Below are 18,479 nucleotides of genomic sequence, written 5' to 3' on the forward strand. Positions count from 1 at the left end.
CACAATGTGAATGCACCTGGGAAGGCTTCAGAACATGGCCCAAGTCCTTGGGCCCTGCCACCCATGTGGAAGACCGGGAAATAGTCATTCATCCTAGCTTCAGCTTGACAAAGAACTTAACATTGCAACTCTTTGGAAATGAACCAGCAGAGAGAGAGAGAGAGAGAGAGAGAGAGAGAGAGAGAGATCCAGCTCTCTGCTATGGCCTGGGAAAGCAGTAGAAGATGGCCCAAGTGCTTGGACCTCTGCACCTGCATGGGAGACCCAGAAGAAGCTCTTGGCTCCTGGCTGTGGATTGATGCAGCTCTGGCTGTTGCAGCCAATTGGGGAGTTAACCAGTAGATGGGAGGCCTGTCTCTCTCTCTCACTGCCTCTCTTTCTCTCAAATAAATAAATAAATCCTTTTAAAAGATATAGATGTAGACATAGATATAGGTATCGATCACTCATTGTAATTCTGCATTCAAAATGGATAAATAAATACTTAAAAGGTTGCATGTGAATCAATCTGGCAGAAATTCACTAAGTACCAAGTTGATAGCATCCATCATAGCACAGATGGGAGACTGAGCAGAGCCCAGCATCGACCCATGGTGCTTCTGATGAGAATACAGGGCCCACATTTTCTCAGAAAGGAACACTGGAGCGACCCAGCTTGAGTCATCTCTGCTCTTGATATCTATTAAGAGTTTTCATATTAGAATTTCATATTAGAATTCCAGAAAAATAACATGGAATCACAGTGGGAGAAACGATATTTTAACATGGTTGGAAAAAGATGTGATAGTTCTGTGGATTGGGTTGTGTTGGATTAATGTTGGTTTCTTAAATTGGGGTTCATATGCTATTTATCAGGGGACCACCCTATAGTTAGCAGAAACATCTTGGGTCAGGGGCAAAAGTGCTGAAAGGATACTAACTGGGCATTCTCAATGAATGGGACTCACTCATGGTATTTCCGTAAGTTTGAAATAATTTCAAAATTAACTACTCTTAAAATGACCAAATTGTAAGATGACAATATCCACATCCTGTTAGTAAAACAGGGACATAATCAAATACTATAAAGGCTAAACCTTACCCAATTCCCATTAGGCCAACGTTATAAAACTGGACCCCCTCTAAGCATATACATGCCTGTATGGAGACTGCAGAAATAATACAATAATATTCACAATGTGTTTCCTGTTCTGAATACATTTGTGATAGTTTTGAAACAGCTTGATCTTTTTATTTTAAAGCTTTTGAGAACTCTCTTGATCTTTAGAAATAATTATTTTATTTTTGTACTGAAAAGAAAATATGTGGATATGTCTCAAATCTGTTGGTTCACTCCCCAACTTTATGCCACAACTGGGGCAGGACCAAGCCCAAACCAGCAACCTGAAACACAATCTGGGTCTCTACAAGGGTGGCACGGACTCAACTCCTTTAACCCTCATCACTGTCTCTCAGAATGCACACCAACATGAAGCTGGAGTCAGAAGCAGAGCTGGGACTTTACCCAGGCTCTCTGACATGGGATGCAGGCATCCCAAGCAGTGATCACACCACTATGTCAAATGGCCACTCCTTCATTTTTAAATTAATTTTTTTATTTGAAAGAGACTGAGAAAGACAAGCAGCAGACATCACTCATCTGTTGGCTTACTGCACAATGCCCACCACATCAGGACTGAATTAGATGAAAGACAGGAGCCAGGAGCTTCATTCAGGTCTTCCATATGGTTGACAGAAATGGTTGGGCCATTATTCACTGCCTTCTCCACAGACTAGCAAAAATCTAGAATGGAAGAGGAGTTGCCAGGACTCAAAGCTGCACTCCAGTATGAGATGCCAATGTCAGAAGAGCAGCTTGACCTATTGAATCACATGCTAGTCCCTGCATCAATTCAAACCAGTGCACTCACCCTACCCTGTATATATTCAAAGAATGCAAAGCTGGACATCCTCTCCCTTTCCTTATTATTATATTAGCTCCTCAGCAGACCAATTGTTCAGTTTAAACTGAGAGAACAGAGCAGCTCTAATTAGTACAGTGATATGCTTTTTGGGTTTTGGACACTTTTTTAAGATTTATTTATTTACTTATTTGAAAGTCAGAGTTACACAGAGAGAGGAGAGATGAGAGAGAAAGAGTTCTTCCATCCACTGGTTGACTCCTCAAATGGCTGCAATGGCCAGCGCTGTACCAATCTGAAGCCAGGATCCAGGAGCTTCTTCTGGGTCTCCCACATAGGTGCAGGGGCCCAAGGACTTGGGCCATCTTCTTACTGCCATAGCAGGCCATAGTAGAGAGCTGATTTCTATGCCACTAGTCCAGACCCTGGACACTTTTTTGAAGGTTGAGTAACTGATTTTGGCAATGACAGAAAGTTTCTTTTACAATGACTTTGATGGGGCTGGTGCTGTAGCATAACAGTTAAAGCTGCTGCCTGGAGTGCCAGCATCCCATAAGGGTGCTGGTTTAAGTGTCAGCTGCCCCACTTCCAATCCAGCTCTCTGCTATGGCCTGGGAAAGCAGTAGAGGATGGCCCAAGTCCTTGGGCCCCTGCACCCACTTGGGAGACTCACAAGAAGCTCCTGGCTCCTGGATTTGGATCAGCACAGTTGCAGCCATTGCAGCCATCTAGGGAGTGAACCAGCCAATGGAAGCCCTCTCCCCCCCCCCCTGCTGCTGCCTCTCTAACTCTGCCTTTCAAGTAAATAAATCTTTTTAAAAAAGTGAAAGAAAAAGAAATAATAAAATGACCTTGCTTCCCACAGCTAAAGTATTTTATGTTATCAGGATGTTTAAGGGCAGCAGCCAGTAAATTAGTTTTGTAAGTCTCAGTCTGTACTGTTTGAAGAAATTTATTCATTTCTGCCATCGTAGTTTCAGGTTTTGGAGACAACAGCTTTTAAAACATTTTTTAATCCTGATTTGCATTTTCATAACCCATTTGTTTTAGTAATATTTTGCCACTTCCTGATTAGCTACCTGATGTCCAATAGCTTTTTCTAGCCTATCCACAAAGGACATATTGCCCTCAGTCAGCCCCTGATGGACTGTAGAAAATGAAGTGGACAGGTCTTTAACATCAAGAATCTTTTTCCATACTTTTAATGAATGTTAGAAATTTTTACATAAGCCTTCGTCCAAGGATAAGCAACTTGTCGACCAAGATCTGAATACACTCCCTCTCTCAGCAACTGCTCAAAAGTGGCAGGGACATTGTTATTTAGTTAATCTATGGCTTGTACAGAAGCCCAGTCTCTATTCCTGAGCCCAAACAGTGTACTGGGCTGGAGTAACCAAGATTTTAATTAAAGTTTTCCAGTTCCATGGCACCATCTCACATCCTTCTCCAATTCCCTCCAGTATGCCCACTGTACCAGAACTCTGTATCTTGTACTCCGTTAAGCCCTTTTTTAGCCCTCTGTAAACATTATAAGGAAGATGTTCATGCCAGGGAGCTGCATTTTCGGGTCAAGCTACAGGACAAACAGTTAACACTGGTGATTCCCCTTGCTCCTTGGCTTGCGGAAGCATACCTAGTACCGCTGACACACCTGAAGGGGACTCAGATATCACCACCACAACAGCAGATGCTGAGAGTGCAGAGGTCTCTGTGAGGCAGTGGGGACAAGCCCATTGACCGACCTTCCTGGCCGGGGACAGAGGCCAAGGGAATTGTAACCTTACTAATGGCATCCCAACAGAGATATCACATGTGCAAAAACAGAATAGGAGCTCAAGGCTCCTGATGTTATTTTTGAACAACTTTCTCTCAATCAGTTACTTTTTTTTTAGATTTATTTATTTCAAAGTTAGAGTTACACAGAGAGAGGAGAGGTGAGAAAGAGAAAAAGGTCTTCCATCCACTGGTTGACTCCTCAAATGGCTGCAATGGCCAGTGCTGTACCAATCTGAAGCCAGGAGCTAGGAACTTCTTCCTTGTCTCCCACATGGGTGCAGGGGCCCAAGGACTTGGGCCATCTTCTTACTGCCATAGCAGGCCATAGCAGAGAGCTGGATCAGAAGTGGAGCAACCAGGACTTCAACCAGTGCCCACCACTGCAGGTGGTGGGTTTTACCCATTAGACCACAGTGCTGACCCAACAATCAGTTATTTTTAAAGTGCCTTCATCAGGGTTCCAAGGATAGCAACTATTAATTTTTTACAGCAAGCATCCAATTACTTTTTGGTAAAGAGTGTCCCTCTTCGGGCCAGCACCGTGGCTCACTTGGCTCATCCTCTGCCTGCAGCAGTGGCATCAAATATGAGCACCAGGAGCTAGTCCCGGTTGCTCCTCTTCCAGTCCAGCTTTCTGCTGTGGCCAGGGAAGGCAGTGGAGGATGGCCCAAGTTCTTGGGCCCCTGCACCCACATGGGAGACCAGGAGGAAGCACCTGGCTCTTGGCTATGGATCGGTGCAGTGCCAGCCGTAGCGGCCATCTGGGGAGTGAACCAATGGATGGAAGACATTTCTCTCTCTCTCACTGTCCATAACTCTACCTGTGAAATAATAATAAAAAAAAAGTGTCCCTCTTTCTAAAGGAGATAAAGCAGCCCAACTTTATGTTTCCATTACACCAGGTATGGAATTCCCCATCTTTATGACTCACCAGGATCTTGAAGAGATGAGTGTGCAAGTGAAAGGAGAGACAGGAGAGACAGGACATGGAAACAGTTCCTCTGCAAAGTGCTGCCAAACTAACCCGGTGTGTTTTCTTTATTGATAATGATTACAACAGCGTATTGTACAGCTCATGCATGTGCTCATCTAACTCCAAGGTTTCTCTGGAACGTGTTTAGCAAGACATATTAGATAAACAAGTCTAGGGCAGCTGCTGCATGTCTTTGGGAAGCCAACATTCCCACAAGGCTCAGTGCTCTTCTTCTTAGTGGACCATAAACTATACTTAGTCCCTGCAGCTACACGCTGTGTACTAGGAAGAAAATGTCTTTGCTTTGGCAGAAATCTTATTCTCCACAGTCACATTTGACCATCTTTACAAACCTTCCTATGAGCAACCAGGTTGACCAGATCTGAGTCCACTCTGTGTGTGAATGACCATGACTTTGCTTTATATCTAAATACTGTTCTTCTATTTTGGATTATATGTGTGTTTTTTTTTAACTTTTATTTAATGAATATAAATTTCCAAAGTACAGCTTATGGATTACAATGGCTTCCCCCCCATAATGTCCCTCCCACCCGCAACCCTCCCCTTTCCCACTCCCTCTCCCCTTCCATTCACATCAAGATTCATTTTTGATTCTCTTTATATACAGAAGATCAGTTTAGCATACATTAAGTAAAGATTTCAACAGTTTGCTCCCACACAGAAACATAAAGTGAAAAATACTGTTTGAGTACTAGTTATAGCATTAAATCTCAATGTACAGCACACTAAGGACAAAGATCCTACATGAGGAGTAAGTGCACAGTGACTCCTGTTGTTGACTTAACAAATTGACACTCTTGTTTATGGCATCAGTAATCACCCTAGGCTCTTGTCATGAGCTGCCAAGGCTATGGAAGCCCCCTGAGTTCACCAACTCTGATCATATTTAGACAAGGCCATGGTCAAAGTGGAAGTTCTCTCCTCCCTTCAGAGAAAGGTACCTCCTTCTTTGATGACCCATTCTTTCCACTGGGATTTCACTCGTGGAGATCTTTCATTTAAGTTTTTTTTTTTTTTTTTTTCCCCAGAGTGTCTTGGCTTTCCATGCCTGGAATACTCTCATATATATGTGTTTTGCAACTGTGCTTTGATTCATAGTAACTCAACTTTTTATGGAATTGATTATCATTGAATGGAAACTGAAAATATAAATAAAATATTGAAAGAGAAAAAATGAATTTATCCAAATATTACAATGTATCCCAGAAAATTTTTTAAGTATAAAATGGTGACCACAAATGAATAACTCCTCTTGCTCTTCTATCCAACCCTCTCATTTATCTCTCACTCAATGCTGCTCAACCTCTCCCAGTACCTCTAGTACTGATTGAGCTCACTGCAGGAGTGTCTGTCTCCCCACTGCACTGTGAACTTCTGCCTTCACTCAGCTCTATCTCCTGTGTTCACCACTCACGTAAATTCACTTTGATCACTCCAATGGTTAATGAGGGAATTATTTCCTTAGCAACTCCATGATATAGAAGAGAAAAATCAAGTCTTTCATGTTGCTTCTCTCTAGGAAAATCTTTCATGGAGAAAGAAATGTTAATGTAAATGTTGGAAAGACATTATTTTATTTATTTATTTTTATTTTATTTTATTTTTTTGCCAGAGTTAGACAGAGAGAGTTATAGACAGTGAGAAAGAGAGAGAGACAGATAGAAAGGTCTTCCTTCCATTGGTTCACCCCCCCAAATGGACGCTACGGCCAGCACACTGCGGCGACCCGAAGCCAGGAGCCAGGTGCTTCCTCCTGGTCTCCCATGCAGGTTCAGAGCCCAAGCACTTGGGCCATCATAAACTGCCTTCCTGGGCCACAACAGAGAGCTGGACTGGAAGAGGAGCAACTGAGACAGAATCCGGTGCCCCATACGGGACTAGAACCCGGAGTACCAGCACCACAGGTGGAGGATTAACCTAGTGAGCCACAGCACCAGCAGGAAAGACATTATTGATTATTCTCTGGCCTGATATACCTGGACAAGGGTCCTACCAAAATAAAACTGGAGGGACCGGCACTGTGGCACAGGGGGTTAATGCCCTGGCCTGAAACACCGGCATTCCATATGGGTGCCAGTTCAAGACCTGGCTGCCGCACTTCTGATTCAACTCTCTGCTATGGCCTGGGAAAGCAGCAGAAGATGGCCCAAGTCCTTGTGCCCCTGTGCCCATGTGGGAGACCCAGAGAAAGCTCCTGGCCCCTGGCTTTGGATCAGCACAATTCTGGCCATTACAGCCAATTGGCTGTGAACCATCAGATGGAAGACCTCTCTCTTTCTCTCTCTCTCTCTCTGTGCCTCTCCTTTCTCTGTGTAACTCTGACTTTCAAATAATTCATTAAATCTTAAAAAAATGAATTAAAATAAATAAAACTGGAAATAATATTGTTGGATGCATTTAGAACTCTCAGGCCAAGATGAGAGGCTGCCCATTTTCTTATAAAGGAAGATCCATTCATAGGATTCAATTGCAATTGCATTGTCATAAATTCAGCAGAGACTGGTGTATCTTCCTGCATTGTCACCCAAATACAGTGTGGTAACTAAGGAGACCAAGCTGGGGAGAGAAAAGAGATATGGCATTGCAGTCTTTCCCAACATTCCTAGATGACACCAGTCATGACTCTCTACTCACTTGGGAATAACCAGCCCTACTCACAAACACCTGAAGAGTGACCAAAGACCAACAGAGGGAGCCCTTTTCTTATACAAGGTCAGATAGAAGAGGGCTTGAAAGTCAGAGTTACGCAGAGAAAGGAGAGAAAGAGAGAGGTCTTCCATCTGATGGTTCACCCCCTAGTTGGCTGCAATGGCCAGAACTGCATCGGCCCAAAGCCAAAAGCCAGGAGCTTACTCTGAGTCTCCCACATGGGTACAGGGGCACAAGGGCTTGAGCCATCTTCTACTGCTTTTCCAGGCCATAGCAGAGAGCTGTATCGAAAGGGGAGCAGCCGGGACTAGAACTGATGCCCATATGGGATGCCGACGCTTCAGGCCAGGGCGTTAACCTGCTGAGCCACAGCGCTGGACCCTCGTATTCTATTTTTTAAAAAAGATTTATTTAATTGAAAGAGTTACAGAGATAGGTAGAGCCAGAGAAAGATCTTCCATCCACCGGTTCACTCCCCAAATGACCACAACGGCCAGAGCTGAGCCAATCTGAAGCCAGGAGCCACGAGCTTCTTCCAGATCTCCCACAGAGGTGCAGGAGCCTAAAGACTTGGGCCATCTTCTACTGCTTTTCCAGGCCATAACAGAGAGCTGGGTCGGAAGTGGAGTAGCCAGGAATTGAAGAGGCACCCATATGGATTGCCAACACTGCAGGTGGGGCTTTAAACCACTGCACTACAGCGCTGGCCCCTCTGACTACTTTAAATACTTCATATGTTGGAATCTTACAGTATTTGTCTTTGGGGACTGATATTTGTGGTTAATTTCACTTAGGAAAATAACCTTACTGTTCATCCATGGCACAGGATTTTCTTTTCTCTGTGCCTGCATAACTTTGCACTGTGAGTGCAGGCCACACTAAAAGTCTTGGCTACAGTGAATTATGCTGTGGCAAACAGTGCCAATACTTTATTTATATTGACCTTTCAATGCTTTTAGATATTTAATAAGAACTGAGATTATCAGATAATATAAAAATTTTGTTTTCAATGTAATGAAGAACATTCATACTGTTTTCTGTGGTGGTTGCATCATTTTATATTACCACTGACACTGTACATGTAGCTGAAAATATATATCTTCAACAAATTATGCACCTGGGTTTTTTGTTTGTTTGTTTTTAAAGAAAAGGAGCAGGAGGTCGCGTTGGCCATTACTGGCCATGGTTATGAAGATCCCTCTGCACAGTTATGAAGATCCCTCTGTACTTGCACTCAAGGTGAATCAGCATTGGGCTTCATTGTCAGTGTGGTGAAATTGCCCATCACCCAGGGAGAAGTGTATGACTGTTAAGTACATTTTCAACTTCCTGCAGTGGTTCTAAAGCCAGGTCTATAGGTATCATAACCCCATCTGGCTTTCAATATTGTTTCTGTTCCAGGTAACTTTCTGTTAGCAAGGTCAAGCACAGATTTCCATCTGAACATTTCTCTAGCTTGGGATTCACATAAAAGATGAGTGCCAGCACAACATTCCTCTACCCATTCTGCCTGCCATGACCTAGAGTGTAGACCTAACAGGCTAACCCAGATTTTAACTCTTCCAATAAATTGTTCCTACATGGGACAGGACAGCCTACATGAAGCTCCCAAAAATACCCACAAAAGGGGAAGTAGTGTTGCAATGCCCAAGTGGGATCAGCATGGTGACCTTGCCTAGAGTTTCCTTCTTTGGGACAACCCATGTCACCATGGAGTCCTTCCTGCCCAAATGCCTGAGGTATCAATAGCAAGAGCTGAGTCAATATCTGCAAAGTTATAAAGTATTCACATCCTAGATTTCTTGAGTCTGGGCCCCTAGAAAGTCAGGACAGAACAGAACAGATGGCTTTCTCCAATGGGGCTTCAGCAAAGAAAGCTTAGACACCCTGAGTTCCGGGTTCTATTGTAGACTTTCATCAAGAAATTGATTTCATTTCTTGGGATTCTCTTTCATGGGATTCCTCAGCAGAAAAGACCTCTCCAAAGACTCATCCTCCATCTGCCTCATGCCATGTCAATAATCACACACGTTTATGACACATAGCTCAATCTGAAAACCCCAGGGAGTGCCTGGGTACAATCAGGACCCAGCTTTGCAGACAAACTGAGTTCCAAGAGGGTTCCCTCTACCCTTTCAGTTATGTGACCCTGAAATATCACTGTATCTCCTAAAGACTCCATAGTCTGGGCAATGGCAAGTAGAATGGCAGTTCCTGGGAGTTGGTGGTGGTGGAATTGTAAAAACTTTCCTTCAATGGGTAGAGAGTTTCAGTCTCATAAGGAAAAACAGCTCCTAATATTCATCCCACAACAATGTGCATATCCTCAACACTACTCAACTATACACTTCGAAATGCTTAAGATGATAAAATTCATCAGCTATATTTTGTTTTGTCAGGACCACAATAATAGTACATTTTAAAAGTGGTCAAATAGGAGCTAGACCTGTGGCACAGCAGGTTAAAACCCTGGCCTGTAATGTCAGCATCCAACAAGGGTGCCGGTTCAAGTCCTGGGTGCTCCACTTCCCATCCAACTTTCTGCAAATGTGCCTGGAAAAGCAGTAGATGATGGCCCAAATACTTGGATCCCTGCACCCACATTGGGGACCTGGAAGAAACTCCTGGCTCCTGAATTCAGATTGGCCCGGCTTGGCCCATTGTGGACATTTGGGGAGTGAACCAACCAATGAAAATTTCTCTCTGTCTCTACCTGTCTTTCTCTAACTCTGCCTTTCAAATAAATAACACAGATCTTTAAAAAAAAAAGTTGATATGAAAAAAGTGGCCAAATACACATTTCATAAAAATTAACATATTCTCTCAGAAGTGCAGTTAATACTTACTAATTTTGTACAATCTCTTATATTTGCCCATTTTCACAATAACATTCCTAATTCCATTTTGTTGAGTTTTATGTCATCAATTTTTTTTTTGAAATAGGAATCCGATGCCATCCTCTCTCACTAAAGACACTGATGACAGAGTGGAGAAGCCGAAGCCGTGTTCAGTGTGGGTGTGGCCTAGGTTCCCTCCCTCCTGGCTGTGTTTGAGGGAGACATAATTTGGTCACCCTTGGGCATCTTACACTTAGGTGGAAGCAGGTGTACCTTGTGCTGAACAGAGAGATGTTGTGTCAACAGCCAGGGCTAAATCCTGGGGCCTGTGCACTCCCTCATAAGATATGCACACCTGAGCCCCAACTCCTCATGCACCAACAATACCACAGCAGGAAGAACAAGCATGACCCTTGCCCCTGCAGCAGGAGCTAGTTTTATGGTCACTTAACACTTGCATTGACAGGTGGGATGGATCACTCTGAAGAAATCATTGGATGATGCTCTCAGTAGAAGACGTGGACTTATGCCAGGGAAAAGCATCAGAGTTTGAGGATCATGCAAGTCCAATCCCATTTCTACATAACAAAATGTTTTTTCTATTGTGTTTCTTTGAAGTAGAAGTTTTCTATTTATTTTTATTTCTTTTTATTCACCATTTTCTACATCTTGAAAATTGATTGATTCTTCATTGTTCTATGTGTTTTTTGAATTCCTCATTTTGTTCCTATATTATTATTGATATTGTTGAGTGTTCCTCTGTGTACTTTTCTAGGTTGAACAACATGCATACCCAACCTCAGGACACCAGAATATATAAGCAAATGTTGACAGCTCTGAAGGGATAAACAGCAATGGAACAAACAGAATGTATTACTACTCCACTTTCAAGAGTGGTAGATTTGAGCAATATTATAAATCAACTTTTCCTAACAGTTATACAGAGAGCATTCTACCTGACAGCAGCAGAACATGTGTTCTTCTCAACAGCTGTCAACAATTCTCCAGGTGGGATCATCTGTTATTTCAGAAAATATGTGTCAACAATTTTTAGAAAATTGGAGTCATATCATTGCTTTCATAACTCCAATGGAATTAAAATAGAAATCAATTCCAGAAAAATGGGAAAAGTCACACGTATGTGGATGTCAATCCACACTGTGTCAAACAGCCATTGGCTTGAAGAGGAAATCAGAAAATATTTCAGTGGGTACATTTTGAGTTTTGAGCTGGGATCCATAGCCACAATCACAATCCTCAAGTCCAGGCTTGGGTACAAAGGGAAACTAGGTGGACATGGAAGGTCACCAGCGGAAAAGCTCTCTGAACACTGAGAACCATGGGGATCTTTAAACAGAGCAGACAGAAGTCTTCTTACTGCCCACAACAATTAAGGAGACAAGGATACTGATGCTCATGACCGAGTTCAAAGGCAGACTGCAAATTCATATATTTTTTTTTGACAGGCAGAGTGGACAGTGAGAGAGAGAGACAGAGAGAAAGGTCTTCCTTTTGCCGTTGGTTCACCCTCCAATGGCCGCCGCGGCCGGCGCGCGGCGGCCGGTGCACCACGCTGATCCGATGGCAGGAGCCAGGAGCCAGGTGCTTTTCCTGGTCTCCCATGGGGTGCAGGGCCCAAGCACCTGGGCCATCCTCCACTGCACTCCCTGGCCACAGCAGAGAGCTGGCCTGGAAGAGGGGCAACCGGGACAGAATCCGGCGCCCCAACCGGGACTAGCACCCGGTGTGCCGGTGCCGCTAGGCAGAGGATTAACCTAGTGAGCCGCGGCGCCGGCCAAATTCATATATATTTTATATACAATATAAACATTTCATAGTCAGCTGAGCTTTATTTTATAAATGGAGTGATTGAACATAAGCTCCTTCATTAACATTTAGTAAATAGTTCAGTTTGTTCATTCAACAAATGATCTTCACGTGTCAGGCACTAGACACTATTCTAAGTATTTGGGATGGAGAAGCAAAAGACATACAATCAGGAAGGTTGCTTTGTAATAGGTCACACACTACATATGAGAAAATGAATGAAAACTCACACTGATGCTGTCATAAGTGCTATAAAAATGTAAGTGTGGACAGAGAAAGAACTGGGATACAAAAAAGCTGCTTTGAGTACTCTGAACAAATCAATCCATTTCCTCCTAAAGTGCAGTATCCCCCAGATGCTTGATCCTGAAGGGAGATATTTTAGAGATTTATTTATTTTGCTGAAAGGCAGAGTGAAAGGGAAGGAGATACACACACATAGGGGAGGAATAAAGAGAGAGAGAGAGAGATTTCCATTCACTGGTTCCCTCCCCTAAATGGCTGCAACAGTTGGGCCTGAGCCAGACTGAAGCCAGGAGTCAGGAACCTCATCTGAGTATTTCATGTGGGTGGCAAGGAGTCAAGTAATCAGGCCATTATCTGCTAATTCCTAGGCACAGTTAGGAGATTGGATCAGAAAGAACACAGCTAGGATTCAAGTTGGCACTCTGATAGGAGATGCAGGCATCATAAGTGATAGTTTAATGTGCTGTACCACAATGCCAGTCCCAGCAAGTGAGTTTTATGTTCATGTTCTTGATGATTATTTCCTATTCCATATTTGCACTGGAACCTGTGAACTAAACTGCAGTAGAAGGTGAAGAAAAGTCTATTTTCCTGAGAACAAATGTAGGTTTCACTCAGATTTGTTCCTGGAGGATATTTAACACGTATCAGGTTGTTTCTTTGCTCTGGAACCTGTGAACTAAACTGCAGTGGAAGGTGAAGAGAAGTTGGAGAGGTCCCCTGCTCAGAGGCCTGGTCTGCCTCTGTGGTCTGCTCTGGCAGTAGGCTGATAGGGACGCCAGGCAAGGTGGTGAGGCGGCATCTTGGCTGGAGCATCTCGTAGTCTCCTTGTGTCACTTAGCAAGGGGGCTAGGGAGCTGGCACTTCAGCTCCACATGCGAGGAGATCCAGAGGTTCGTACGCACTGGGCCCATGCACACACACACACACTCACACAGACAGTGGGGTTACAGCTCAGGGACAGCTCTGAAGGTTGGCTTGTGCCACTACCTGCTCCATGCAGAGTAGCGGGCTGCCTCTTCAGCTCCGGATGTGAGGAGATCCAGAGGTTCACACACACCAATTTGGAAGAGTATTCATTTGGTGAAATATGAGTGGTTCAATTTAATTTCCATCCAAAAGCACCTTGAGTTGCATTGTGGCTGATTGAGCAGCTTATAGTTGCACTCCTATTACTAAGAAGAAAGTGGTGTTCTACTGTAATACTGCATGTCCTGTATGTGTGTTAAATTTAAGAGAAGTTGGCTGTTAAGTGGATTTTTTAAAATGTTTATTTTATTTGAAAGGCAGAGTTACAGAGAAGCAGAGGCAGAGAGAGAGAGAGAGAGAGAGAGAGAGAGAGAGAGAGAGGTCCTCCATCCACTGGTTCACTTCCCAGGTAGCTGCAATGGCCAGAGCTGGGCTGATCTGAATCTAGGAATCAGGAGATTCCTCCCAGACCCCCTCCACCCTGGATGCATGCCCAAGCACCTGAGCCATCCTCCACTGTTCTCCCAGGCCACAGCAGAGAGCTGGATCACAACTGAAGCAGCAGGGGGTGGCCCTAACTGGCACCCAAATGTGATGCTGGCACTGCAGGTGGCTGCTTTACCCAATATGCCACAGCATCAGCCCCTGTTAAGTGGATTTGCTATAGTAGAGGTTTTGTGAGAGATCTGGTAAATGCGATGGAGTAAACATTTAAATCCCTTAAACCATCCAGCAACTGTGTCTGTGGCTGTTGATGCCCAAGGAGACAGTGAGGAGTCCTTGTCAATTTAGAAAATGCAGGAGCTTTAGGGATATTTGTCCCATTCTTGGCTCTTTCTTTTCCTCCCCTCCCCTCCCCTCCCCTCTCCTCCCCTCCCCTCCCCTCCCCTCTCCCCTCCTCTCCTCTCCTCTCCTCTCCTCTCCTCTCCTCTCCTTTCCTTTCCTTTCCTTTTATAAAGCATTTACTTAATGAATACAAATTTCATGGATACAGTTTTAGGAATACAGCAGTTCTTCCTCCCATACCCACCCTCCCACCCCCACTTCTCCCTGTCCCACCTTCTACTCCCTCTCCTATCCCATTCTTCATAAAGATTCATTTTTAATTATCTTTATATACCAAAGACCAACTCTACACTAAGTAAAGATTTCAACAGTTTGCTCGTACACAGACACACAATGTATAAAGTACTTTTGAAGATGACAAGTTTTACCATTAATTCTCATAGTACAACTCATTAAGGACAGAGGTCCCACATGGGAAGCAAGTGCACAGTGACTCCTGTTGTTGATTTAACAATTGACACTCTTAATTATGAAGTCAGTGATCACCTGAGGCTCTTCTCATGTGCTGCCAAGGCTATGGAAGCTTTTTGAGTCCACAAACTCTGTCGGTATTCAGACAGGGCCATAAGCAAAGTGGAAGTTCTCTTCTCCCTTCAGAGAAAGGTACCTCCTTTGATGGCCCCTTCTTTCCACTGAGGTCTAACTCACAGAGATTCTTCATGTAGTGGTTTTTTTTTTTTTTTTTTTTTTTTTTTTTTTTTTTGCCACAATGTCTTAGCTTTTCTTGCCTGAAATGATGTCATGGGCTTTTCAGCTAGATCCAAAGGTCTTACGGGGTGATTCCTATGTCAATATGCTGTTTAGGGCATTTGTCATCAGCTCCCCATCAAATTTCTCTCAGCTGCGGCCCAGGGTGGGTATGGATCACGGATGGGTGAGGGTGTATAGTGCAGGAAGATGAATAGGGTTAGGACTCGTGGGAAGCCAGCCTTTATCATGTTGCTGTTTTTCCTTTTAATAATTTTTGGAGAATTATTAAAATCCCTTAAATGTCTCACCACCCTGGTAGGTAGATTTGCAACCTCTACAGACTGCCACTATTTCTAAAGTATACTAACTAAATACAATGTTTGGAGTTCTCTCATCTTATACTCTCACATTATGCTAGAATCTATATACAGCACCCATACTGGGGTTTTCAGATCTGAGATAGGTTTTGGAATTCTTGGTAATCAAGAAGCAAGAAGTAGGACTCAGAATACTGACTCAAATTTAAAAATTTAAATATTTAAAAATCTGGACATTGCTAGGCAAGACTGCCTAATGCATGTAAGAATAACAGCCACTGATGATGTACTATGGAGAGGCAGAGCAGTTCACTCTTGGACAGCCCATCTCACTATTGCAACCTCATAAACAACAGGGAGGTTCCCAGCTCACAGTCACACGACCTGCTCATTAATCTAAAAATGATGAGTGTCAGCCTCCTTTCTTCTAAAGCCTTCCGAGGAACATGTGCATGGATGCTTGGAACACTATAGTCCAGCAAGCCTGTATGTGATTGACATCCCCTTTAGAAATTCGGATCTGGAATTCATTTTTTTTTTAAGATTGATTTTCTTTATTTAAACAGCAGGGTTATATAGAGAGAAAGCGGTAGGAAACTATGCTTTTTCTTATTATGCAGGTGCCTATTGGATGGTGAAGGAGAGATAACTGAGCTTAAATTTCCCTACTGAGGAAGGCAATCCCCCAAAGCCAAATGGCTTGAAACACCCTCATGGCCATCCAAAGAAGAAATTTGTGCCTCCATCAAAACAAGATATTGTGTATAAAATCCCAATAGCTCTGGGATCATTTTCCTAGCTAACATGCCCATCCAGTTTAATACTATGTCTGACCTACAAACTGAGCCCTAGTCAATGGCTTTACTTACTTGAGGTTAAAAATTCTTAGTGAAAGCTGCCAACAGTTTTATGATTTGCTGTTTAGGTAGAGTAATGTTAATATGTTGTTGCTTTTATTATTACTGTGAAATGATAAGGCACCTGCAAGGTAAAACATGTGGAAACTACCTGTGTGGCTCCCCTTTCCCAAGGAGGTAGAGACTGGCTTTCAAATTCATTTCCTGGATACCATCTGGAACCAGGTCTATTTTAGGAGGAATTTTAAATGAGGACTAACATTCTAATAATGTTATTGGGAATTTACTTAGGGTTTAAAGTCACTATGTTACAGAAACTTTACAAATGAACATATGAGCCAGAAGCTAAACAAATGTTCTTGCCTTTATCTCTCTTCAAAGGGAGAAAGCAAGGGTCAAAACAATGTCAATTTTCCATTCCCAAAATTCCCCTACATTACTTTCATTCAGCAGAAAGTAGCCAGAGTGGAGTCAATTCCCCTATTCCATACATATGGATCAGAAAACTTGACAGTGAGGAATTATTAGCCATAATAAAGGCACCTTCCCTTCCCACATTTTACCTTCATGAAGGCATCTACTCTAACCCTAGTCTTGTGAATATTGTTTTCATAAGAATTTTAGGAGTCCACTGAAAGGGGATGATTTGGAATGGCAGACTTTTGACCCAGCTAAAGAAAGTCTCCTCCCAACTGATGTTGAGCTCTCCCAACTGATGTTGAGCTCCGTATCAAGAACTGCCAGCTGAGGGATCCATGCTACACTCCTCTGCCAAGGTAGGACCCTCATCAGAACAAAGCATGAAAATCTGCATAATTGTTAATCAAATAGACTCATTGTTCTATTTCCAACCTCACTCTGCAACTGTCCTGTTGGTTTGTTGGGAAAGAGCTCACTTTGGATTGGGGGATCTCTTTCCCCCAAGAGTACTGGATTTTTTAAATTAACCCTTTCCTTTTACCAACACTCTGATGAATTGACCATCTGAGCAGCAAGCAGCAAGGGCCTGATTATTTGGTAACTATCATTGAGATTTGATAGACTTCTGTGTCCTCGTTTGCAAAGGATTAACTACTCTGTTTTATTCTCCCCAAAACCATGTCCTCATTATTTTAATTGGCACTTGCTGTGGGGAGATGGGCCCTGCTCCCCACAGGGCCCTGCTCCCCACAGCTCCCCCTTCTTTTTATTCTTTGTGGTGTTCATACACGCCTGTCTTCGGTGCCCCGCGGCACATACTCAGCTCTGCTAGAGTTGCCCACAGGTGCTTATCACCCTAGGCAGTCCGAATCCAAGCCCTCTCATCGCCATGTTGTGGGGAGACTTTCTTATTTTTTTTTTCTATTTCCTGACTCTCTTATCCCCCTGCAGCTTTTTTCCCCTCAGCTTTCTTTCTCTCCCTGCAGTTTTCTTCCTGCGGCTTTTTCTTAATTTCCTTTCTCCAGCTTTCTTATTTCTCTCTATGTTTCCCCCGCAGCTTTTTGTCTCTCGCTCCCCAAGGCTTTTTGTCCCTGCCGCTTTTTATCTCTCTCCCCGCAGCTTTTTCCCCCCATCTGTATCTGAGTCACGGAACCACTTGTCGCTCCCCAGCAGGCTCAAGGGGGGGGGAAGCTACACCAGACTGGATGCTGTTGTTTAAGCGAATGACTCTGCGTTGTGTGCTCAAGTTTGCTCCGGTGCTAACCACATTCTAACTGCATTCCACTTGGTGTGTGTCCGCATTCTTGTTATTCTTTCGGTGCATTTTGTGAGATGTCTGTGGCACATAAGCAAATCCCTCCATGCCGCTTCTATCTTGCCTTTATAGTCCTCTTCCACCAATCCGTGCTCTGCTGCCCACGCTAGGGGCATGCTGTTCTCCTCCCATCAGAGGTTGGATCAGGAATCAGCTAATTGATGAAGCAGCTGTGTAAGATTTGTTTACTTCCTCAGAGCGCCATATGGTGGGAGATCAGGCGCATAGAGTTAGTCTCAATAGTCTCAGTAGTCTAGTCTAGTCTTGGTAGTCTCAGTACTTATTTCACCATGTTGCAGGAGATGGGCCCTGCTCCCCACAGGGACCTGCTCCCCACACTTGGGACAGAGTCCAAGCCTTTGGAAACAACACTATTCTAATTTCTAATTAAATTTTAGTACTTTATCATCAGGTTTGATTTCCAAGTTATCTGGTTGAGCAGCTTGTTAAAATAAACAGACTACAAGAGAATATTTTACATTTCTGATTATTAAATGAGGAAAAGACATTTTATGTTTTGTCAAAATCTCATTCTCTACTTTTTTTGCTTTTGAAGATTTATTTATTTATTTATTTGAAAGTCAGAGTTACACACAGAGAGAGAAGAAGAGGCAGAGAGAGAGAGATCTTCCATCCACTGGTTCCCTCGCCAATTGGCTGCAATGGCCGGAGCTGTGCCAATCCAAAACCAGGAGCCAAGAGCTTCTTCCAGGTCTCCCATGTGGGGGCAGGGGCCCAAGGACTTGGGTCATTTTCTACTGATTTCCCAGGCCACAGCAGAGAGCTGGATCAAAAGTGGAGCAGCTGGCACTCAAAGTGGTGCTCATAAGGGATA

General features: G+C 43.5%; 1 protein-coding gene across 1 annotated transcript in view; it reads left to right on the forward strand.

Moving 5' to 3' along the window:
* LOC100344289 (zinc finger protein 271) overlaps positions 1-18,479 on the forward strand; it is a 97,805-nt gene that overhangs the window by 21,561 nt on the left and 57,765 nt on the right. Inside the window, exon 2 of the mRNA XM_070067884.1 lies at positions 10,933-11,165. Within this exon, the coding sequence (XP_069923985.1) occupies positions 11,130-11,165 (36 nt within the window). The 5' untranslated portion in view covers positions 10,933-11,129. The remainder of the gene's footprint in view (positions 1-10,932; positions 11,166-18,479) is intronic.

This window comes from Oryctolagus cuniculus, unplaced genomic scaffold (assembly GCF_964237555.1).
Source record: "Oryctolagus cuniculus unplaced genomic scaffold, mOryCun1.1 SCAFFOLD_77, whole genome shotgun sequence".
Lineage (NCBI taxonomy): Eukaryota > Metazoa > Chordata > Mammalia > Lagomorpha > Leporidae > Oryctolagus > Oryctolagus cuniculus.